The sequence below is a fragment of the Calidris pugnax genome, unplaced genomic scaffold, assembly GCF_001431845.1.
Source record: "Calidris pugnax isolate Ruff unplaced genomic scaffold, ASM143184v1 scaffold44, whole genome shotgun sequence".
NCBI classification, from domain to species: Eukaryota; Metazoa; Chordata; class Aves; order Charadriiformes; family Scolopacidae; genus Calidris; species Calidris pugnax.
This window is the reverse complement of record NW_015094506.1, coordinates 4,004,765-4,028,408: the sequence shown is the minus strand read 5'-3', so window position 1 is coordinate 4,028,408 and position 23,644 is coordinate 4,004,765. Positions and strand designations below refer to the sequence as shown.

At 54.6% G+C, this 23,644-nt stretch overlaps 1 protein-coding gene across 3 annotated transcripts in view; it reads left to right on the top strand.

The window, feature by feature from the left end:
• Positions 1–18,056, top strand: part of PDGFB (platelet-derived growth factor beta polypeptide) — a 22,612-nt gene extending 4,556 nt beyond the window's left edge. The window contains exons 2-8 of one of the 3 annotated variants that reach the window (XM_014963177.1): positions 703–1,574; positions 8,042–8,138; positions 11,343–11,426; positions 11,910–12,115; positions 13,870–14,011; positions 14,420–14,589; positions 15,848–16,031. In XM_014963177.1, the coding sequence (XP_014818663.1) occupies positions 1,413–1,574; positions 8,042–8,138; positions 11,343–11,426; positions 11,910–12,115; positions 13,870–14,011; positions 14,420–14,556 (828 nt within the window). In that variant the 5' untranslated portion in view covers positions 703–1,412 and the 3' untranslated portion in view covers positions 14,557–14,589; positions 15,848–16,031. Of the gene's footprint in view, positions 1–702; positions 1,575–8,041; positions 8,139–11,342; positions 11,427–11,909; positions 12,116–13,869; positions 14,012–14,419; positions 14,590–15,230; positions 15,310–15,847 lie in introns of those variants that run through there. The other 2 variants (XM_014963175.1, XM_014963178.1) reach the window with 2 other exon arrangements.
• The last annotated feature ends 5,588 nt before the right edge of the window (positions 18,057–23,644 follow it).

The window sequence follows — 23,644 nt, the reverse complement described above, 5'->3', positions numbered from 1 at the left end:
AATATCTGCTTGCTTAATTTCCCTTCAGATGTTTATTACATCGTGGAGATAATCATGCAGCAAAATACCTCCCAGTGCCACGAGCAACACCAGATTGTCTTTTAGCAACGTTTAAATTTCTCTGGCTTTTTTTTTTCCTCCCCCCACCCCTGCACACAAAGAGATTTAAGATATTAAAGCTGTCTCTCTCCCTGGAGCTAGCGGTGTAGCAGAGCAGGGAAGAAGGCGAGCTGAGCTTAAAGAAATGGTCTCCAGACTACAACAGGGAGAACCCAGGGCCAAAAAAATAACAAACTACCATGCTGGGAACTCTTTGCTTCTTATCTTTTGCCGAGGAGGAAGGAATTTCTGTCCCCGTTCCTCAGGCGGTATTAAAGCCACATTATGTGGGTTATTACAGCATTAGTCATTTTTAATTAATTTATCATTTAAATTAACACACTTTTTATTTTGTCAGCAGTGGACTGCTACTCCCTCACTAGATTTTTCGCCTTGATACCCAGCCAAGAGGAGGATGGCAAGTTTATGCTCCACCCATCTCCTCTCCTTTATAAAAGGAGCAGCCCCAAGTGCCAGTTTAGTCTCTCTTGCAGCTCGCAGGCTAAAATAAAGACCCATCGGCTCGCTCGCCTCCCCTTCAATTTTACCTTTTCAGCTTTTTATTATTTTTATTTTTTTCTTCTCCCTTTCTCGTCGCAACAGAGGGCGGGAGGCGGCAGCGGCTCCGCTCTGAGGCTTGTCAAGGCTCAGCGCACACGCACACGCAACCAACCCAGAGCGAAAACATTTGCTCTCACCTGTCTCCAAACCCAAAGCAAACCTCAGGTCCCAGCGACACTTCAGCCGGGAAGGCAGCCCAGCCAGAATCTCATGCGAGGGGAAGGCATTCAGCGCACGGTAGCAACTTTTCGCTAAAAAGCGAGCGGGCGTAAAGAAGAAAAGGAGAATTTTAAGAAAAGGACACCTTAAGGAAGAAGATTTTATGTTTTGGATTTCATACCAAACTTTGGAAAAGTTTTTCATTATCATTTTGTGCGTCTCCTTCTGAGGACATTCAGCTGTCGTTACCTGTATGTAAAATCTTCCACGCGTGTATATTTTAAGAAGGAAGGAAACCCAAGAGGGGCAAACCAGCATGTGGACCACCTAGCAGAAAGGCAACAGCGAAGCATCCCTTGCGGCCAGGGGGGCGCAGGCTCCGGATGCGTCTAATTATTTCGAGGGACTGCATTATTTTCTCCACCGGGCTTATGAGATAGCGCGGAGGCAGGCGAGTCACCCAGCGTTACTCCTCACTCCCCACCACCACCACCGCCACCTCCTTCTTCCTCCTCCTCCTCCTCCGGGGGCTCCCGCCGCTCTCCCACCCGCAGCCGGGCTCGGAGGGGGAATGGGGGGTGGCGGCGCCCTCCATGCCTGAGCCCGGGCGGCCGCGGGGCTGCTCTCTGCGGGAAGCGCTCTCCCTCCCCGGGGGCTCGCCGTCCATGTGCCCGCAACCGGCGGGGCCTGAAGTCGGGATGAATTTCGGCGTGGTCTTCGCCTTCGTCCTCTCCCTGCCCCTGGCCCGCCTGGAGGTGAGTTTGCCGGTACCGGCAGCGGGCGGTGCTGCCGAGCTGCCAGCCCCGGGGCGGCGGGGAGGCAACGGAGAAGGTGGTGGGGGGGGTGGTGGGGAGGTCGGTGGCGGCGGCGGCGGTGGCGGCTCCTCCCGCCCCGCAGGTGGCCGGTGTTGGGGTCGGGGGGAGCGGAGCTGCAGGGCGGGGAGGGGCGGCGGCTCTCCTGCCCCTTTGGGAGGGGAAGGGCTGGGGTAGGGGGGCGCTAATGGCGAGCAGAGCCCTGAGGGGGGGCCACCGTTAGGGCTGTTTACCTGCCCCTTCCCTCAGGAGGGGTCTCCTCCCCTCAATGGGAGGTGGGTTTCACCTGGAAATCATCCCACCCCCCTGTATGTCCCAGGCTGGAGTCAGCACGTGGCTGGTGGGGAAGGGGAGATGGGGCTGAACACCTCCACCTTGGTCAATGCGGGGAATGGGGGTGTTGATGGGGAGTCCCCCCCCCGGGGACCCCACAGCCTCCCCCAGCGGCTGTCACCCCACTGAGCCTCTCACCCCCTCCGGTTGTTATTTTGGCATTTATTTTGGCATCTGGGACCGAAGCCAGGTTGGTTGCCACCTCCAGCGTGAACCCCCAGCTGGTATCACCAAGGGGCTGACGGAGAAGGGGGGGCAAGCTTTGAAAGGGGTGAGGAAGGGGGGCATCATGGCTAGAGACACGGGCACCGGGGTGGCACAGTTATTAAGGAAGGTGTGTTTCCAGCTGGGGCCGTGGGAGAAGGCAGGGGATGAGTGTCTCTGCCCATGGTCACGCAAGCGTCTTATCCCGCAGCCCCCCTGCATGCTCCGCTCGGGGGGGGGCCAGGCACAGGGCGGGGGCCAGGTGGTGGGATTTGGCTGATGGAGGTACACCCCAACCCTCTTTGGTTTCCCCGTGTGTGGAAATCAAAGCCTCACCCTGAGCCGCGGTGGAGGGCAAGGAGCCCCAAATCCTTTGACCGCTCCCACCGCGTTTCATGGCCCGATCGCGTGCGGATTGAGGGGATCAGAAAGTCCTTCACATTTCTGCACTGTTCTTGGTTCCCACTTCAGCTCTACCCAAGGATCTACAGCTTGGGGGTTGTCAGGGGCAGGAAATATCCTTCCACCAAAACTTTCTTGCCTTTGCATCATTTCTGGTTTGTTTTTTTTCCTTCCCCATTTTCAGGCAGCCCCTCTTGTGGGCGGCAGGGAAGGGGTTGGGTGTGAAGCATCACATCACCTCCTTATGAGCCCATTTTGCCCTTGCCCAAGCCGCAAAGGGAAGCAGTTAGAGCTGTGGGCTGCCCAGTGGTTATGTTTGTTTTGGGCAGAGGATGGTATTTCCTTTGTGGGTGGCTCAGATCTCTTTCTCCCGTGCAACATGAAACATCAGCTATGGTTGGCGCTGGGGAAGGGTGAAGATGGAAGTGTCTGATCCCAGGGGGGCTGTTCTTCTGTGCTGTCATCCCATTAAAAGACCGCACAGCTCTGTGACAGCCTCGTAGGGTTAGAGTTTGGGAATTCTGGCTCTAGGTTTCTTGGGAGGAATCGTGATGTTTGACGTTTTATGACCAGAGAAGCAAGGAGGTGTCTGCTTGGGTAGATGCTCGGCTGCCTGCAGCCATTCCCCACATCTGCTTTGAGGGCAGTGTGTTGCACCTCTGCACCAGGCGCATACCAGGTTGCTGAACCATAGTCATCCTCTGAACAGAGCTTGCACCTCCTCCCCAGCCCTGCTGGAGAAAGGGCACAGGGAAAAGCAGCTCCCCCTGATCAGCCGAGGCCTGAGCCGGGAGATGGAGCCTCTCGAGTCCCTCTCCCTCTTCGATCACACCCATCTGGAGCTGGAGGGCCCTGGAGCTCTTCCAGCAGGAGGGAGCACGCTCCAGCCTCAGCGGGAAGGTATTTGCCAGTTGGGAAGCGAGGATGCTAAACCCATTTGCATTTGCCCTGCGGGCTGTAATAGTTGCCTTGCAACATTTACAGAGATGGGCTGAGCCCCTCGTGGTTGTGGTGGGGTGAAGCCCCACTGGCAGGGCTTTCTGGAATTCCCGAGGAATGGGGTGCGGCCGGGCGCTTGCTTATAACCTCGGCCCGGCTCCCCATCGCCTCTTCCCGGTGCAAGGCTCCGGGGCTCTTCCCAAGTCTTCCCAGCGTGAGGCTGTGACAAGGACAAAGCAGTGGAAGCCGGGATGGATGACATGTCTGGGGTGAGCTCGTGGAAGGAGCCAGGCGAGTGGTCCCTGCCTCCCTCTCACCATCAGCTGATGCGCAGCGGCAGGAGAGAATGACAGTGGCTCCTGCGCTGTTTCCACCGCTGCCGGTACCCGACCAGCCCCGGGGGTTGGAAATACCTCCAGCCCTCACAGGGGAGGTGTGGGGGGAGCCTGGGAGAGCAGGGTGGGGCAGCGGGGTCCCCCTTGAAATGGGAAAAAGAGTGGGTAGGTCTGGCTGTATTTTAGGAACGTGGGCTGGATCAAACGATCAAACATTAAGTTGGATTCTTTTAAGGGAGGAAAACATAAGTCACCGCCCCACATGGAAGGGGCTTGTGTGATAAGGGTTGTGGGGAGAGGCATGCGTGGTCCTCTGGCAAGTGGGTGTCGGGGTCCCCCTGTGATGCTGGGGTGATGCTGGAAGGGTGGAAGGCCTGTGACAGGGGAGCAAGTGCCTCTGGGGTTCAGCAGGCTGGTGGCAGGTGCTGCTGGTCTTGTGCTCTGCCAGGGAATGCCGTGGATTCTCCCCTCGGGGTCCTCATGTCGGCTTCAGAGGGAATTAAAAAATGCTGTTTGTTTGGGGTTTTTTTTGCCTGGCTGATCGCTCGAGACCCTGCTGCCAAGATCCCCTGCCGTGGTCTGTGTGGAGGTGCTTGGGAAAGTCCTCCTCTCCTGGGCAGAGGAGCAGACAGCCGGGTGCTGCCGCTGCCCTTCTCTCCTTCCCTGTGCAGTCACACGTGGGTGCGTAGACCCAAAAAAAAAAAAAGAGGACTGGAGGAGTCCTCACCTTGGGAGTGTCCTTGGCTGGTTCCTTCGAGCCCTGAGGGTCTGCTTTCCCTGCTGGTTGCACAATCTTCACTCCCTCCTCCTGGGTATCTGCTGTGCTGCCGGGTGAGACGCACCTCTGGGCCAGAGGAGACTCTTGCCTGTGAACAGCCGGAGGGAGGACTGGACCACAGCCCTGCGTGCCACCTCGGCAGCAGCTACCATCCCCGGTGCTCTAAAGCACACATTGGCAGAAAGCTCCAGAAGGAGGGGGTGGTGGGATTTAGGGAGAAGGCTGATTTTGGGGACAAGCTATGTGTGGGGAGGGGGGATGCTGCCAAAGAGCACTGCTGGCGTCTGGGAGGAGGGAGGCAAAGGGGATGCAGCCAAGAGGCCCCCACGGTGTCACAGCCACCCGGGTGCTCTGCTGCCTTGTCTCAGGTGTGCCGTGGGCTCTTGCCCCCCAAGTGACAGCAGCCAGGAGAAGGGGAGGGGGCGTCCCTCGCAGGGGACTGGAAGAGTGGGGTGTGCCCCCATGGTTCGGGGTGGGATCCAGGCACTGCGGGCAGAGGGAGGGAGGGAAGGAAGAACAAACTCACTTTCTTCTAGGAATTCAGGGCCTCGCAGGAATACGAGGCCAGGCCTTGGGGCACTTGACAGCCAGCCAGGAGTCCATTGAGACAAAAGTCTTCTTTGATCTGCCGTGCAGTTAAAAAAGGAGATTGTTAACCTGTGTTAGACAAATAGTTCCAGAGGAGCTGCTAAGCAGGAAAAGCACTGGCTGCTTGGGCTGGTCTGCTGGGCATCCCACCACCTGCATTGCTCCTCCACCTTCTGACCCCGTGGGATCAGGTGGAGGTGGCTGGTGGACCTCTGCTTCCCCGTGTCCCATTCCCACCAAGTGCCCCAAGCCTGGGTATGTGCAGTGCCCAGATCTCAGAGCTTCCCAGGCACAGGGTTGGCATGGGGGGGGCAAAGGCATGTCTGTTCCCAGTCACAGACCCCAAAGGGAGCAAGGACAAGAGGTCCAGCTCAGGTAACTGCTCTTAGGCCAGCCTTGGACACGGTTCTGTGGCACAAGAGGAAAGGAAGGAGCTTCACAGGCTTGTGGTTGTCACTGGCAGAGCTGCCTCACAAACCCCGGGGAGGAGGACAGGATTATGAGCCATGTGGTCTGGTGATATGCCGTAGCCATGCTGATAGTATCTGCAACAAGAAAAAATTGGCACCTAAAACTGCTGCTGTGAGCAGGGAGTGGAGCTTATTCCTACAGGCAGTCAGTCCCCAGCAATCCGGCTCCTGAGGGCCTGCATTTGCAGTCCCTGATTCATATCTCTTTCCCCTGCTCAGTTAGCAAGGTGACACCTCCCAGCTCGCCTCCAAAGTCACCGACTCCCGTAACACCTGCCCACGCTCTCCCCCAGCGAGTGCCCGAGTTTAAAATAAAAGTTCCATTTCCTACACGTATTAAGTGTCAGGAAGGACCAGGGGCACCCGTGCGGAGCAGCGTTTGTGCACAAATGCGCTCGGCTGACAGGTGCCAACATTAAAAAGCCTGCAATTTCACCGCCCAGCCCTGAGCTCTGGCTGCAAGTAGTGGGAATTGCAAATGATCCCTTCCCCGGTGAACGCCGTGTGTGGCGCAGGGCAGGGCAGTGCTGCAGAGCCTCTCCGGCTCTGGGCTCTCAGTCCCACTCTTCCTGGCGCGGCAGGAGTTGTCAGAAGGCATCTTCATTTCGCAGCTATTCAGTGATCCCTGAATCACACGAGTCTCTCTCTCGCCGTGCGTTCAATCACTGACGCTGCTTCCCTCTCCCTTGGAGACTGAAGAAGTAATGCCTGGGGATCTAAAATCTGCTTTTTGCTGCAGGCGGGCAGCCAGATCTGTGGTGAGATGTGACAGCGACAGGGACGGAGCCGGGCAGAGAGGCTCGATCTGACTGGAGCTCTCTGGTGGATCTGGCTGAGGAGGTTTAAGACACTAGTGTTATCTGCTATCCCAGGAGATTTTTGCCCTGTGACTTGGGCTGCAGCAGCCTTCAAGCCCCCTATGTCTTAGTTTAAGTTATAGGTGGCCTAGAAGGGCTGAGGAGGGAGAACTCCTATTGCCCTGACAGCAGAAGCAAAAGGCGGGTGGCCAAGGGACTGGCACGTGTGGGAGGGTGCCATGCTCAAGCAGCCATGCATGAGTAGCCATAGGCTTGGCTAAAGCCCTTATGGTTTAAAAGCCAACGTTTAACCGCCTGCCTGGGGGTTTTCCTCTGCTCCGAGCAGAAGGGAAATGTTCTGCGCTGAACGCAGGCAGGGAATGAATAGCTGTACATGAGAAGGACCACACACGTGCCACCAACTGTCCATAAAAACCCACACGAAAATCCCAGCATCTCACAAGCACACGAGCCAAGTTCTCCTCTCAGTTACAGGGGCATGTGTAGGGCTGTGGCTCAGACGGCATCCAGCACCCGGCTGAAAGAGCAGCTTTTCCGCATGAGTAGCCCTGAAAGAAGAGAGCTAGGAGCTAAGCAAACACTTTGGCCAGTACTTTCCTCCGTCTCTTTTTCTAGTCTTTCGGAAGTACGTTTTAATCAGTGCTTGCTTTCCCACACCGCTCCTTTGTAGTCTTATGAAGTGCTGTCACCGGGGCCCATTCAAGCCTGGTGCCAGAGTAAAATTCCCAAGAGATTGATGGCGTTGCACCTGCCTGCACAAACCCTGAATTTGGCCCACCGTCTGATACCTGCAAACCTGCTTACTTAAGCTTTTTTTTGGCACTAGCCCTGCTACGACACCCAAAGCTCCCATGGGTTTCTTCATCCAAATCAGCTCCTCAGCCCACCACCTCCAGCAGCCTTTCACGTCCTCCCTGCAGCGTTGGTGGTTTCACCCCAGGCTCATGCTGGAGCAGCCAGCTCAGCTGCGAAGGTCAATCTTCCTCTCCAACCCCAACTTTTTTTTTTTAAACGAGTATGCAAATGGTGTATATTATTGGGCCGCTGTGGTTTGAAAACACACGCGCACGCACACGCACACACACACGATATCTCACAAAGCCCGTGAGGGAGTTTCATAACAGAGGGAAATATTGGGAAGGTTTTATCTGATAGTGTAAGGGAAGTCTGTTAAAACGCCTTTACTGCAGGCAGCAGGAATGAGAGGCCACCTGGAGAAGTCATACAGCACTGGAGAAGGAAGCCTTGCTGGCTGCTTGCATCGCATTCAAGGCTCTGCTGTGCAGCCCAGGGCATTTTTGGGCTTTTTCAGTTTCCCATCCGCTTTGTGAGAGGCAGCAAGTGGGGCTCTCTGGGGCTGTCTTGCTTTTGCCCAGATTTCAGGCTCGTGACTTCATGAGGGCACGTCTTTGCATTTTGCTGGTTCTGTTGTGCCTCGTCCGCGCTCCCTTGATTCCCTCCGCTCCCGCTCCGTGATGCAGTATTTGCAGATCACCCCTCTAACGCTTGTTTCTCCCCTTCTTTTCTTTTTGTCATCTGGCAGGGGGACCCCATACCCGAAGACATTTATGAGATTTTGGGTGGCAGCTCAGTGCGCTCCATCAGCGACCTCCAGCGTGCCCTGCGGATAGACTCCGTAGGTAAATCTCCTCTTCACCAAACACTCCTCTATTTTTTTCTTAACTCTTTGGTGGGGAGGGAGGGAATATTCTCTTTTCCAGCAGGCACACTATCAACAGACCTCACTATAAATATAGGAACCATTCAGGAGCCAAGACCTGGGTATTTACACACCTCGCTCCCCTGAAACGTGTGGGAGTTAGGCAACTAGATGTTTTTTTAGATCTTCTCCTAACTGCCTGGTCTCTTGAGGGATACTGGCTTCCAAAAATGATAGGAGGTGGGCAAGCTGAGTGTGAGGAACTGAGGTCAGCACTTTTGACCCAGGCAGCAGGGCTTGAATTGGCCAAGGATCAGTTTAGGAGGTGGAAATCGAGTGACAGAGGAGGAAAGGGCTGAGTGGGTTCCCAAGTTTAGCATCCCCAAAAGCCCACGGGCTCCCAGAGGCTCTTAGGACGGGAGCAGCCGAGCACGTGTCCGGGGGTGAGATGCGGGACAGGGGCTAAGTCAGGGTAGCGTGGCTTCACCTCCTGCCCGTAGATAAGAGCTCCGGGGGCTGCAGTGCCTCGGGGTCACTTGGCCAGGCTGAGCGTGGCCAGCGGCAGGAGCGGCGAAGCGTGGAGGGGTCGGCACGTGTGGGAATTGGAGCACGCGCCACGGCGGCGGGGCTGGCCCAGGAATTTATTTATAAACGGTCTCTTCAGAGCAAATTCCTTTCTATTCTAACCCTGCTCCCGCCCGTCGTCCCCCGGCCCCCCCAGCTCGCCTTCTCTCTCGTGTTTTGTCTGTTTGGAGCTTTGTAATCCTTGCCGAGACACTATCTACGGGGGAACAGAATTTCCTGCTTTTGTTTCCTATGCCAGTCCAACCACTGGCGCAGTCTCAAAAGCATTCCCGCTGCCTTTCAAAACGGCCCTGGAGGGGCAGGGGGGGGAAAGCGAGGGGGAGGGCACCAGCTGCGTTCAGCTATTGTTTGCCTTAGAAAGAGGCGACCAGGCTCCCCACCACCGCCACGGCCGCTCCCTGCCCTCACCAGTTCCCTCCTCCTCGTCCACGAGCCACACAATGGGGCAACTTCCAAAATTAGCCTCTGCTGGATTGTCCCAGGCTGGTCCCCCCCGCCGCCCAAACCCTCTTCAGTGCTGACCCGGGGTGTAGAAGGACAACCTGGGGGAGGGAGGGATATGGTTTTCAATGGGAGATTTGTTTCGTGTCAACAGTTGTTGCTGTTTCCCCCCCCACCTCTGTCTCTCTGCACTCATTAACTCAACCTCTGCGCAAAAGGCAGCCCCCACCCTCGTTTGATAAGATGCCAGGCGGCGCGGGATGGAGGGGTGGGGAAGGAGCGGCTGAGAAGATGCGTGCAGTCTGTCATGTCCCCGTGTCTAAGGAACAGCTACATCTCTATCGCAGTTACTAACCGCCCTCACGGTTCAGAAATAAAATGGGCTTCTCACATTGGCTTGGAAAGCCCAGGGGTATGGGAGAAGGCTGCAGAGCTTTGAGTCGCTGGTTTCACTTCAGGTCCCAGATGGGAAAGGCTGGTCAGGGAAACAGGAGACGGTGTTGGGAAGTTATCTCTTCGTTACACCCTGTGGCTCTCCTCTGCTCCCAGGTAGTGACCAAGGGGCATCACCGTTTGCTTGCCCTGTGTGAAATTAGTGTATTAGCAAAACAATCCCAAATAATCAGCTGGAGCTATTCCCCTGTGCTACCCACGCACCCTGTATGTGTCACAACTGCTGCCCTCCACTGACTGCACAGGGACCTAGGATTAGGCATCTTCAGGAGGAAGATGAGCTGAGATATTGCTCTCCGACCTTAGACACTGAGGTAGACCAAACAGCAGAGGTGTGGAGAGTGGGGGTCATCTCCCTTAATTTTGACTGCCCACAAAGCAGGCATGACCATCTAAGCCAGTCATCCAGACACCCTCTGTAGCTTCTGGAGAACTACATACCCTTCTAGAGCATGATCCACCAGATCTCATTTTGGGTGTCTGCCTTTGGGTGAGATGAATGGTGTCCTAGAATTGATCACACCTCTCCAGCTGCTTTAAAGGGTGTGTGTCTGTCCATCTTACACATAGATGTTGACTGCTCAGGCACATGATTCCTGCCTTGTGAATATAGCCTTTGTCCACACATCCCAAATCCTTCAGCAATTGCTTCAGAGCTGAGCAGAGGACAATGTCCCTGCTCCCCCTTATAAGAGGACTGCATTAGGGCAGGACCGAGGAAGAGGGATGGGACATGATAGTTATGGGAAGTCTGCTCCACCGCATATCTGATAAACAGAGATCTTCCACTGGCCCCAAATTTCCCTTCAAGAAAATTGCTCCCTTGATGCTGACGTCCATTCAGCTTCCTTCAGCTGCTAAAGCAGGTCGGAGAAGGAAAGAGCTGTGGCTGGGTGGGAGCTATCTCCGAGCGCGGCCATTGTCCGGAGCTCAGGAGGGGCTGCGTGTTGGAGTGCTCCATGGGGATTATGGGCATTTCTCTATTCAGCGCTTCCTATGGGAAAAAGCAGTGGGGTGGGAGGGAACTGCTCAGGGCTGGCCTGAATGCTATCTGCCTTCCTCTCCCATCACTGACTGAACTACCTCCAGATCCTGCAGCTTACCTTAGAGTAGGATAGGGGAAAAAGCCATTTCAACTTTATTGTTCTGTTCTTCTGTCATAAAACTGACTCTAACCTAGAGTGGCTGTGGTGGGTTGAGAGAAAGAAAGCGGGCACCCCACCTCCCATCCATCATCCCCTTCACTTGCCCCCTCAAACCTCAGCTCTCCCAGTCCCAAGACATCCCAGCAAATGTTATATACCAAACTTTCTGCTGGTCCCATCTGATCTTTGACCCTCCTTGCTGTATCCTGGTCTCAGATGGCTGCTCTGAATCCCTTTTCTACTTCTCTCTGACACCAGAAAGCCCTGCTGCAGGCCTTGTCATTCTTGAGCTGGAGCTTTCCTCTCCCAGACCTGACGGGGACCCCGCTCTCACCATAGTCTTGTTGCTTTGAGCTGCCTAGTCTGAGCCAAGAGCAAACCCAGGGTCTCCATGCCCCAGCAAAGCTGTGACCTTGCTGGTGGATTTACACCTAACGTGACATACTGGGGCTGTGGCTTATCCCACATCTCTGCACTTTGCCTGATGAAGAGAGCACAAGTGCCTGCTGTCTCCTTCTGCCTCTGCCTGCCACTATTAGATCATGTATTTCCCTTTTCAGAGGAGGATAGCTTGAGCCTGGACCTGAACGCATCTCAACCTGGTCAAAACCCTGTGGCCCTGTCACGAGAGCGACGAAGCCTAGGTGAGTGGGGGGTGTTGCACCTCAGGACTGTTGGGGCCCTCACCTGAGCAGCTGTGGGTGGGTGCAGATGCACATCTGAGATATATATTTTGGGGGGGTAGAGGTTATAGTGCGCATGGATGTGTAGACAGATGAGAAGGAGGGTCTGGGCCTCACACAGGAGCTGGGTGTTAGGCTCTAGGAGGGCAGGAGAGGATTCTGGAGCTCTGCAAGATGCTCTGCTTTAAATCCTACTGGTGCTGATTTGCTCTAAAGAAGTGTCATCTCCTGCCTAGGACTGTCCCTGCAGTGAGAAGTATCTTGTTACTGAGGGCTCCTCCACAAGGCACAGCTCTGTCCAGGGAGGGGGCTGGAGGGGTGGGAGAAGGAGAAAGAACATATGTGTGTCAGGGAAAGCCGTGTGGGGTCTTTCTCCTCCAGTAGCGGGTTGGTAACAGCTGCAAAGCCTGTTTCATCTCCCCTTCTTCTCTTGGCCCTCCACAGATGCTCTGGCAGCAGCAGAGCCAGCTGTCCTCGCCGAGTGCAAGACGCGGGCGGTGGTCTTTGAAATCTCCCGCAACATGGTGGACAGCACCAACGCCAACTTTGTGGTGTGGCCGCCCTGCGTGGAGGTGCAGCGCTGCTCCGGCTGTTGCAACAACCGCAACGTGCAGTGTCGGCCCACCCAGATTCGTGTCCGGCACGTCCAGGTGAGGGAGACGATTCCTGCTGCTCCTTCCTCCCACAGGCCACCTCCATCCCTACCCCCCAAAAACCCAAAACCGCAGCGGCGCTCGGGGCACAAGGCTCACACAGCTGTCTCTTCCCTGGTACCCCCTTCTGCAGTCATGTCTTCTGCGTTAGCCACGAAGCACTGCAGCCTCTGGCGGGGTGTGGGTGACATCCCTGCAGGGTGTGGGATGCAGGGTGACATCCCTGATGGCTGCCGGGAGGGATGGTGCCATCCAGCAGCTGGGGACTGTCACCGCAGTGGAGCCACAGGGCCACCATCCCCAGCTGCAGCTCCCACGCCACGGCTGATTCTGTGGCTGGAGGTGGCCTCCTCTGCTCTATGAGAGCAGAAGAACCAGGGCACTTCCACCGCAGGAACTGTTTTCGATGCAAAAAGAGGGGGGCTTGCAGTGGTGGTCTCCATCCCTCCCGCTGCCGCAGCTTCTTCCCAAGAACACCCACTGGAGCTGCTTCTCCTCTTTCTCAGCCCCACGGTTACCTCCTGAGCCGCCCCAGCAGCAAGCAGGCACCTGATGGCTAACCTCTTGCTCCCATCCTCACGGCTACCAGTGATCTCCTCGCAGCTTCCTCTCAGACAGCTTGTTTAAAAATAATACTCATCCCATACTAATCCACTGCCTGAGCCGTAAGAGACTCCCCCAGGCAGGCGGCAGAGGTTGGCTGGGAGAGGTTGTGTTCACACAGCCCTTCTCATCAGGAAATTCCTTTCTCAGAAAAGCCAGGCCGAATGAGGGAAAAATGGGGGGGGGGGTGGATGCGTGCGGGGGGAGCAGGAGTTGTTTTTGTGGAAAAAACAAGTGAGAGGTCAAAAGCCAGGCTGAAAAAGTGACCTGGAAATGGTTTCTTTGAGGACAGAGGTCTCTCTATTGTTTGGCTGGAAGTGTTTGTCTAGCGAGCAGCGTGTGGTCCGAAGCGTGTGGAGTGGGCTTTCAAGGAAAGATAAACAGCCTGGCTGCTGCGGAGGGATGCTGCTGGGGGCAGTGGGTTTGGAGGAATTCAATCCCGGGCGCGCGGCAGAGCAAGTATTTATAGCTTGTGGAGCACTTCAGGCACCGCGGCCTCGTTAGATAAGCCCAGTGGGGTCAGGCTCGGCTGCTCCTGGAGTGGGAGGACCCCCCCTAGAAGGCTCGTGCCCCGTGGTGGGATGTGGAGCAGTGAGTCTTCCCTCTGAGTCAGCGCTGGTGGAGAGTCCGAGGGAATTTCCAGAGCACCGCCTTTCCCCTGAAACGCAGAGCTGAGAGCTGGAGACAAATTCAGACAGGCCTCGGCAGAGCCGGGGAAGCTGCGTTTGCTTGCATGGGGCCTGAGCCTTTCTCCTTTCGCCCTTCCTCTAGGATCCTGTGGGAATTAATTCTGGTTGCCCCTAGGTCCCTGCCACCGCAGCTGTCAGAAACAGGCTGGTGTGTTCTGCATGTCCCTCGTTCCTGCCTGTGGTGACCCAGCCATCCTGCTTAAGCAGCGGCAGCATTTGGGAATGGGGGAAAACAACCGGTCACATCCCAACTTGCCTGGTCTAGGTCTGCTCTGCTCTGCTGGTCTGCACAGAATTACCTCCCATCCACACCACCCCTGGGTCTGACCCGTGCTCTATAAACTGCCTTCTGACCCTTTGGGAAGAAAGCCAGTACTGAAGGGTACTAACACTGATGATTTTTACAGAGTGGGAGCCGCAGCTGGCTTCATCTTTTCCTTGCCTCTCTCTTCCCAACAGGTGAACAAGATCGAATTTGTCCAGAGGAAGCCAAAATTCAAAAAAGTCGTTGTGCCTTTGGAGGACCACGTGCAGTGCCGGTGTGAAGCAGTGTCCCGTCAGCCCCCCAGGAGCAGCCGGCCGGGGCCGCGCGAACAGAAACGTAAGGATCTTGGCATGGGTAGAGTGGAGGGAGGCGTGAGAAGAGAGGCTGGGGAGAGGGGAAAGAGCCCTCCCCTGGTTTTAATCTGCTTTGCTCCAGTGAATCCCATGGGCCCTCGCTGGTTTATACCAACTGAGGGACCTTTCCCAGGATGTCTGCCTGCCAGCAAGGGGCTGAAACCGAGGGAAATGCAGGAGGGGAAGGTGAGAGGTGAGAGGAAGGACACCGTGGTAAAAGGGAGAGGGCAGGGACGGTGGAGAACAGAGGACAAGGGACAGAAGAACAGGAGAAGGAGGCCCTGTGGCCCTACTGTTGCAGAGCTCTTGGTTGACAGTGTGTGGAGAAAGATATTTGAGCGTGACCCGGCTGCCCCTCGCTGTACAGACACTCTCCCCTCTGTTTTGGCAGGCTTGTCGCCGTCGTTCACCACAGCCGCTGTCTCACAGAGGCAGCGAGTACGCCGACCGCCGGTGCAGAAGAGGAAACATAAGAAGTACAAGCATGTCAACGATAAGAAAGTGCTGAAAGAAATCCTCATAGCATAGAAGTGCTGGCAGGGGAGAGAGAGCACAAGGCAGGTAACAGCAAGCTGCTTGTCCAGTTGGGAGAAACGCTCTCCCAGGACACGGTTCTGCCCGAGCACCTCCAACGCTTCCCACAGTACCAGCCCCTCATTTCGTGTGGGGCTTCTGCAGGGCCTAGGTGTGACAGAGCCGGGGGTGAAGGATGGGGAAGGTTTAGGCTGAGACCCAACACATGTGTCCTGTTTATGGCTTTATGGCTCTTTGCAGAGGTGGAGGGATCATGCTGCAACCATACGTGCTCTCAGGCCCTGCCCTCTGCTTTCTCTGCCTCCCTCACAGGCAGAGAGCGAGCCTGACTTCCCTCTGCACCTAAATCCCCTTGGGGTCCGTGTAATTCATCTCTTCTCTGGAGCAACTCCTGTTCTCCTTTATTGATTCTCCGCTGAAAGCAGAGAATTAATGTTGCTCTGGGGACCCCTTTTCCTTTTATTTCATTAGTTGAGTTGGCAGAAAGAGTGGAGGAAAAAAAAAAAAACAAAAACCAGCAACATTTTTGGTTCATCTCTCTCCTACTGGGAAGCCTGTGTGCATAAGAAAGGTCATACCAGGGGAAAGGAGAGCTGGAATCTCTGGCAAGAGATCTGGACTTTGTCAGTCCAGGGTCTGATTCTTCTCTCCCTGACTTGTGTAAACAGGAGTAATTCCCTCGTCATCAGAAGAATTTCACTGGTACAAGGGAAAGGAGAATAAGCCCCGGTTGCCCATGAGAGAGGGAAAGGTGCAGAAAAGGAAGTGCAGAAAGTCCAAAGCAATTCGGACCTATGGGGCTGAATTTAGAGAGAGGCGGCACAGCCTAATAGGGTAAGCCCTGGCTTGGGACTCAGAAGCTCCAGCTCTGCCACAGCCCCTTGAACGAGCCTTGGCCACTCACTTCAGATTCACTTGCCCTCACCTCAGGAGAGGGGATGATGAGCTTCCACCATGTGGCATTTCAGGACAAGGGGACGGGGGGCACCAGGCGGTGCCTGGGGATCGCTATTCCCACGCTTAGTGCTACGAGGGCTGTGATTATCCCAGGATCCTCCTGGCCAGCCCAAGGTTCCCAGGGTAGAAATGATGCAAACCCATGCAAATCTCAGCTCTGGCTCAAGCTGTCCAGGGGAAAAAATAGAGAAGCTCAAAAGCCCTCCTGGGCTTCTAATCTGGCACTTCAACACAAACATTTCCAGAGCAGAAAAAGGGAGAGGAGGGGAGTTGCAGGGGCAGAGGGTTACATATGCTAATTCTGTGTCTGTTTTTGTTTCACTTCCAGGTTTATTTAATAGATTTGCTGTATTGCCCCCATGGGGTCCTTGGAGTGATAACTTTTCCTCTTTGTCCGTCTGCCTCGACGTCTGATTCAGACGGCAATTGGTGCTTCCCTTTCCATCAGTGGACCTTCTCCCACCAAAGCCTCTCCCTTCTTTCATTTATTAGCAGAATTTTAAAGTTTTACACACAAGAAAAAAAAGGACAAACATGACCTATATATATATATATATATGAGAAAAGAACAAAGTTCAAATAAAACCACGAGCCTCGACAGCCACAATATGCAACGAGGACAGGACAATGCCTTCCCTGCTCCAGAGGACAGGATGGAAAATGTGAAAAGGAAAGTGGGTCCAATTTCTTCCAAGAGGAGGAGAAAAACAAACGGACAGAGGGTGGAAGGGGAATATTCTCTCTTTGCCTCGTGTTTCTGGTAAGGCTGGGGGGCCTGGCTGAGATCAACACTTGCACTGGACCTACGTTTTGAAAACAGGCATATCTCAGACTGCTAGCAGCAACTGATGATGGAAAATGCACTAAGGACTTTTATCTCCCTACCTGGACAGATATATATTTTTAACATGCGTGTGTATATTTTATTTTAAAAAAGAAAAACCAAAACCACTAAGACATACAACATCTCGGGGAACAGAACAAAAACAAACAAACAAACAAACAAACAAACAAAAAAAGCCAACAAAGAAGCCAAATGTTTTCCCCCCCTCCCTTTCCCCTCCTGCTCCTGGTGCTGACTGGAAGGTGTTTGGATTGTGGGGAAGGAGCAGACGGCGGCAGAATCGTCTCCACCCCCCCGGCCCCTGCCAAGGGGAGCCATCTTTGCACATGCTGGTGGAGAATTCAACTTTCCAGGCTTGGACTCAAAATTATTTTTTAAATTTGCTCTGTATGTGTGCGCGTGTATATGTGTGTGTATATATATATATATATACGTGTGCGTGCGTGCGTGTGTGTGTATGTGTATTTATACATACATATATAAATATATGTGTATATATATATATATGTTCTTAAATGGATCTCATTCTCCGGTGGCAGTAAGCTCAGAGGCACGTGCATCCATCGGCTTCGTTGGGCTGGCAGAAAAGCACACTGTTACTGCAACGTGCCTGCGAGGTCCGGGACGGGCAGAGACATCATCTGATCTCTCTCTGTCTTGTTGCCCTTTTCTCTTCTCGCTCTCCACCAACCCCCCCCCCAGCACAACTTCCTTGCAGGAGGCCAAGCGGCACCACAACAAGACCAACAACAGCCAAACTTAGAAGCATGACTTAATCTCAGTGAGCTGTCCTTGCCTGCTCTGTGGTCCTCAAAGCAGAATCATGTCATTCCCCCGAGGTTTTTAACCCTTTCAGCAGGTGTCCTGCACATCATATCTTCACCATTCTCTCCCGGCCAATGACCCCGCATCTCCCATCGTTTTCCTCACATTTTCCCTCCCCAATTCCTTATGGATTTTTGCCCGTTAGGTGTTTCCAGCCTACCTAGCTTGGAAGTTGGTCCAAGCTGTGGGCAGCTCAGTGTAGGTATAGGGAAGGAAATGAGGATGGTCTTTGCAGTTGGCAGCAGCTGTATGAGACAGAAATGAGCTCTTCTAAGTGAGGAGGACTTGGAGAAGAACTGGATGGTCAGTTGTAGAGCTCCTCCTGGGCCACTGCCTGCTCCAGAGGAGAGAAGAGGACTCTGTGTGCGGGGGCTATTTCTGCACACCTAGTACTTAGTCACCATTAGCAGAAATGCTACATACGATGGGAATTTCCAGTGTCACCTCAGAGACCCGGTCTCGGATCATACCGTGCTGGGCACTACAGAGTTACACATGAAGAAAATGCCTGACCAGAGCTGGCGTGGCAGCTCTTCCCCTCCTGCCTCCAGCCGCTTCCCCCCTCGCACGCACACGCACCCCTGTTTTGGGGCAAAGCTCCGGAGGGAGCTGGGGGAAGGAGGCGAAGCTGCAACCCGGGAGCTGTCACAAGTTGTGGAGGGACCCAGCCCTTGCCTCCTGCAAGCCCAGAGCACTTCTCGTACCACTGCCAAGGCACCACATTGCTCCCTCCCTCCCTCCATCCCCAAGCCCTCAAGTCTTAAGACACTTTGTTTTCCTGTTCCAAAATCTGTTTCCTTTGGTTTGTAAAGATGGTGAGATTTTATTTTAATTTTTTTTGCCTTTTTTTTTTTAATGTAAGATTAATTTATACTCAGTACTGTATTTAAAGTTGTACAAAAAAAAAAAAAAAAAAAAGAAAAAAAAAGGAAACCACCTCTCAAAAAGCATTTTCTCTTTCTTTTGTGAGCTGAATGAAGTGCAGAGGGCAACCCAGCTCACCCTGGGGCAGAGCGGGATTCCCAGGGCCTCCAGTTTCTTTTTCAGGACAGTTAATTCTGAGATTGCAGAGAGAAGTGACCAGAGCTGGGAAAGTCCTGGGAGCCCACACACAGCCCTGCCCGTGGCTGGTGGTGCCACGCTCCTCCTTCCCGCCTGTCCCCCAGCGCTCGGGCCGGGCTGAAATGACTCAGGTGTTGGGGATTTCGTCTCGAAAAGGTCCTTTTCTCCGTAGCTGCTCTGTTCCGACACCCGGACAGAATTTCCCTGTGCTTTCATCCCATCTCCGGATTCCTCTGCTTTGAAGGGCTTGGGACAGTTTACACTCCCCAAAGCTGTGCAAACACTCGGCCCTTTCCCTCCTGAGTCACATCGTCTAGACAACGGCGGTCCTTCCCTCCCTCGGAAAGGCCGTTGCGTTTCCCTTTCCTCCCAGCACGGGAGGTATCGCGCATCTGGCACTTGGGCACGAGGCCGCAGGGAGCAAAGGCGGCTACTGAGGGTACCTCAATTTCGGGGTCCCCCCAGCACACGCACAGCACCCCTAATCCAGCGTAGAACCAAGTGGGGGCTTGTGCTGCAACCGTGAAGCTGGGGAGCTTGGTGTCCAGGTGGTGCTCCAGAATGTCCTCAAATAAGCCTGGTGCTCCCGAGTGTGCACCTCACTCCAGTGTGGTTCATTTTGCGGTGAGGACACATTTTCCCTGATCCTCTGAAGGGAGATGGAGTTGGGGTGAGCTCCATCCGCCCTCCGAGGATGGAAAGCACGGGCAAAATCACAGCGAGGATAATCATAGAATCATAGAATCGTCTAGGTTGGAAGAGACCCTTGGGATCATCGAGTCCAACCATCTACCCTACTCTACAAAGTCCTCCCCTACACCATGTCCCTTAGCACTGCATCTAAACGGCCCTTAAACACATCCAGGGATGGTGACTCCACCACCTCCCTGGGCAGCCTGTTCCAATGCCCTATCACTCTTTCGGTGAAAAATTCTTTCCTAATATTCAATCTAAGCCTCCCCTGTTGAAGCTTGAAGCCATTCCCTCTCGTTCTGTCACTAATTACCTGCGAGAAGATAATAATAATCACATCCCTGCTCTGACTTCCTTAGGATAACCTGGTGAGAAGAAACATTTTTGGTGTGTGACTTCTTTGAACTTCAGGGTCATTCTGCAAGGAATTTGGGGAGGGAAGGGTGCAAAGAGAGTAGGTACAGGAAGGATGGGTACATCAGCCTGGACTGCTTTGGGGTGGGATGGGGTGAAGGGCTTAGCATCCTAGGGGCTGGCAAACTAGAAGAGGAGGCACGCAACCCCATCTGCAAGTGTGCACCTCTTGCTTTTAACAGCTGGAAATGAATAGGTGCTGAAAGAAGCCGCCGGCCCAGGCGCCTGGAGCTGACACCTCGGCAGCTGGCCCGGAGGCCGTTCGCTGGCCGCCCCTTGGCACCCGTTCAGCACGGGTCAGCGCGGGGCGCAGGGAGCCCGAGCAGGTGCTTTACATCCACCCCACAAAGCCAAGCTCGGGAAAGAAATCCCAAAACAAGCCCCAGGAGGGCTGCAGCACGCCACTGGAAAAGCATCTCCTCCAGCTTGGCTCACCAGGTGATCTCCGAGGAGCCCGGGGAGTCTTGGCAACTCTCCCTGGCTTAATTGCTCGGCTGCTGCTTCACCTGCAGGCCCAGCCTCGGGGTGTGTGGTTCCACGGGAGGTTCAGCTTTTGTTGGAGGAAAGGCATCCAGCCTCTGAGGCAGCAGAGAGGCTTTGGTGGTGGGTCCTCCTGCGAGGACACGGCTCCTGAAAGCGGCAGGCACACAGGAGAGCGAGCTCGATGGGACGTTCAGGTGTAAAAAGCAAACCTCCATGTTTTAAAGCCAGGCTTGGGGCTTTTTAGCATTGAGGGTCTTCCAGAGAAGTTGTGGATGCCCCATCCCTGGAGGTGTTCAAGGCCAGGCTGGATGGGGCTTTGAGCAACCTGGTCTGGTGGGAGGTGTCTCTGCCCATGGCAGAGGGGTTGGAACTCGATGATCTTTGAGGTCCCTGCCAACCTAGTGCATTCTGTGATCCTTTGATTTGCAATGCCAAAGCCGTTGCGTGGCCAAACAAAGCAAAAAATCACTTTGCAAATGTTTCCTCACCAGACCCAGGAAAACCCTTGACTGTTTGCTAATTTTATTGGCACTCAGGAATGCAAACTACTGAAGCACTCCCCCCCCACCTGGCCGTGGCTCAAAGGAAGACCCTTCTTCATCCCAGCCACGTGTCATGAAGCCCACACAGGCGTTCCCCTCCCTGTGCTCTGCTTGCGCTTCCCTGGCGTAAGCCGTGCCCCCCCACGATGGCCACCCTGTCCCTCTGCCTGGCCTCCCCTCGCTCCGGATGCAGCTGGGAAAGGGATTGGTGGGAGTCGTTGCCATCCTGTGGGATCCCAGGCTGGGATGTGGATGTGTCGGAGGGTGGCCCCATCTCACTGTCCAGGCACCTGTGTCTGGTGGACCCTGGGGGCGGAGAAGCTGGCTGTGCCAAGGGAAAAGCAGTGTACAAAGAGGGAGGAAAATATGAAGGATTAAAAGCTATTTAGGAAAAAAAAAACAAACAAAAAACCAACAAAACCCCTTACCCGAGAGAGCAGCTGCTCCCCACTTGCCTTCATGCAGCCCGTGACCAAACTGTGCCCCCCCCCCCGAGCTGTGATCTGCCCGTGACCAACTGAACTTGTTGCAGCCCTGGGAATCTCCCATCTTAAAAGACATTGGGAGGAAGCCAGGCAGCCTCGGCTGTTTTCGGCTTTCATCTCATGGTTAAAGGAACAACAGAGGCCCCCCAAAAGAAGGAGCAAGAAGAGGGTGGGAAGTGGAGGGAACTCCAAACGCCAGGGCCTCCCTGCAGGGAGTGCAGGCACCGGGTTAAGGTGTGAGCCCCACTCGCAGCAGTGGGTCTGTGGGGCTCTGGGTGGAGGAGCCAGGAGGGTGAAGAGACCAAAATATAAAATTATGGCAAGGATCACCTACCATTTTTCCTCCCCCAGCCAGGCAGACACCAAACGGGACTCTCCAGCGTGATGGGCTGCCTTGGGTTCACAGCAAAGGCTGTGGTGAAGCTGGGAGGAAAGAACCTTGAGGGAAACAACCCCCTTGTAATTACTAACTCAATAAAAGAAGCTGTTTGCGAGCGATGAAGCAAGCGACACAGACACAGCAGGGACCGGGGCAGCAGGGAGGTTTGTGACTTGACAGTTGATGTTTCAAAATGTTTGCTGTGATTTTGTTTTTTGCACGCGCTGCAAAAAGAAAGGACAGATGGTGCAGAGCTGCTGGGCAAGCAGCTCCGCTGCAGGTCTTCCCCTGGCAGCTTTGGAAACTCCCAAGTTCCCGGATGCCCCGACCTTCAGCCCTGGCCACCGCTGGCCGATGCAGTCAGTGAAGGCAAGTTCTGAACCCAGGCCCTGCTCTGGTGTTTTCCATGTGAGGAGAAACTATTTTTCAGGATGAATCCCAGCGCAGGCGTGGGGAAGAGCAGAGGAGAAGGTGTTAGCTACTGCTGGTCCCTGCAGCGCGGGGCGGCTGCGAGCGATGACGTTGGAGACAAAAGCAAATGAGGTCAGCTCAGGAAAAGGTTTGATGAATGAAGCAAGGTGTGCTCCAAGACAGAAGCCCTTATTCAGACACACATGCCCGGTCACAGCACACGGCATCTGGGAGGGGACTGGCCAGAGGGATCTGGATGTCCCATAGGGGATCTTCTCCCCCAGCAACATCAGGCATGGACCCACGAGTGTCTGGCACAGAGACAGCCCTGTGTACACGCATGGGGTCATATGTGAGCCACACCACACACCCACACGAGGGCTTTGGCTGCCCGAATTAGGCAGGGGGCTGTAAGGAGGCACTCGGCAGGGCTCATGGCAGGTGGGGTGCTCTCTCTCTCCTCCAGTGGGCTGGGGTCCCCCAGTGCAGGTAGGGCTGCATGTGGAGCAGCAGAGCTCAGCCAGGTGAGGTGTGAAGGAGGTCCTGGAGGGACTTTACTGCTCTCCAGGCCTCGGCTGGGGATGCCAGCAGGCTCCATGGGTGTTATGGGTGAGTGGGGCACTCAGGAGAGATGACATCTGGGCATGTGGGGGATGAGCTGCTCCCAGAAAGGAGCAGGGGGCTTTGCCATACCCCTGCACACGCTGGTTTGATGTCTGTGAGGAAAAGCCCTGGGAGGTGCCTGCATTTCTGGGAGGTGCCTGCAATGCCCCAAGCCCTGGGCTGGCTCTGCATGTCTGGGTAAAGCAGGACACAGAAGAGCCATCTCCTTCCCACTCCAGTGTGGCACTGGCAGGGCATCTCTTGGGGCAGGGGTGGCTGTGCAAAGGGGGCTGCACCTTTAAAGCCTGCAGAGGTGTGATTCAGGTGGAAAAAGTGTTCCACCATGACGATGGAAATTGTTTGTAGTTCACTAATTGACCGAGGGAGAGAAAAGACCTTCCTTCCCTCTGACAGGTTCGGAAATTTTTTCCGCTAATCAAGAAGAAAAACAAAATGCTTGCATGGAGAGGGGGAGGGGAGGAAAAGGGGGGTTCTCCCTGGTGTCCCATAAACCTAGTGGCCATGGACAAAACACCACAATTGCAGCATAGCTTTGCCCTGGAAAGTTTGAGGCAGCACTGGCTGGAAGAGCAAAGGGGAAATGCACCTCTCACTTGTAGGGAACCCTGCTTTGGAGCATCCCAGGCTGGACAAGGGGGCAGCTCCATCCCAGGAGGATGCACAAATCCAGATGAGGATTTTGATTCACGAAGGGCAAGACCGGCACCTGCTGCAGCGAGGTGGATGGCCAGTGGGTGGCCAGTGGTGCAGGTTTGTCCCCAGGGAGGATCAGAGCATCCCACCCACTTTGTCATCTGGTCATGGTTTTCCTGTGGCTGATGTGGATGAACCACAGCACAGCTGTTGTAAAAGGACTGAAATGGGTGCTCTTTGCATTTGGATTTGGCTGGGACGAGTCTCTCCTGGCTCCACTGAGGCTGCTGTGAACAGCCAGGTAATCAAATAAAACATTTTCCCAGCCCGGCCGCCTTCAAGTGCGTTAAGTGAAACAGAAAGGAGCAGCTGAACAGGATTTGCAGTTTTTCCCCATGATACATATTTTCCCTTTTCCATGGATAGTCCCACTGGGTAGACTGTGACCTATTGTTGTACTTATTTATTTACTCAGGTTTTGTAGATGGTTTCAAAGCTTGTGGCCAGGAAAGAGTAACCAGATGCTGCTACCGTGTGGGACAGAAAGCTTGCCCCAGTTTCCCGCTCTGAACACAGATGCGGAGCCAGGTGCAGTCCCCAAACCCAGAGCTGAACCCCTTTCCCTTCCCTCCCAGCCATTAGAAAGTGGGATATTTGATTGCAAGTTCATCCTGTGTGGTTTTTACCCAGTAAGAGGTTAGGAGTGGTTTGGGTTAGGGAGCTGCTTCTC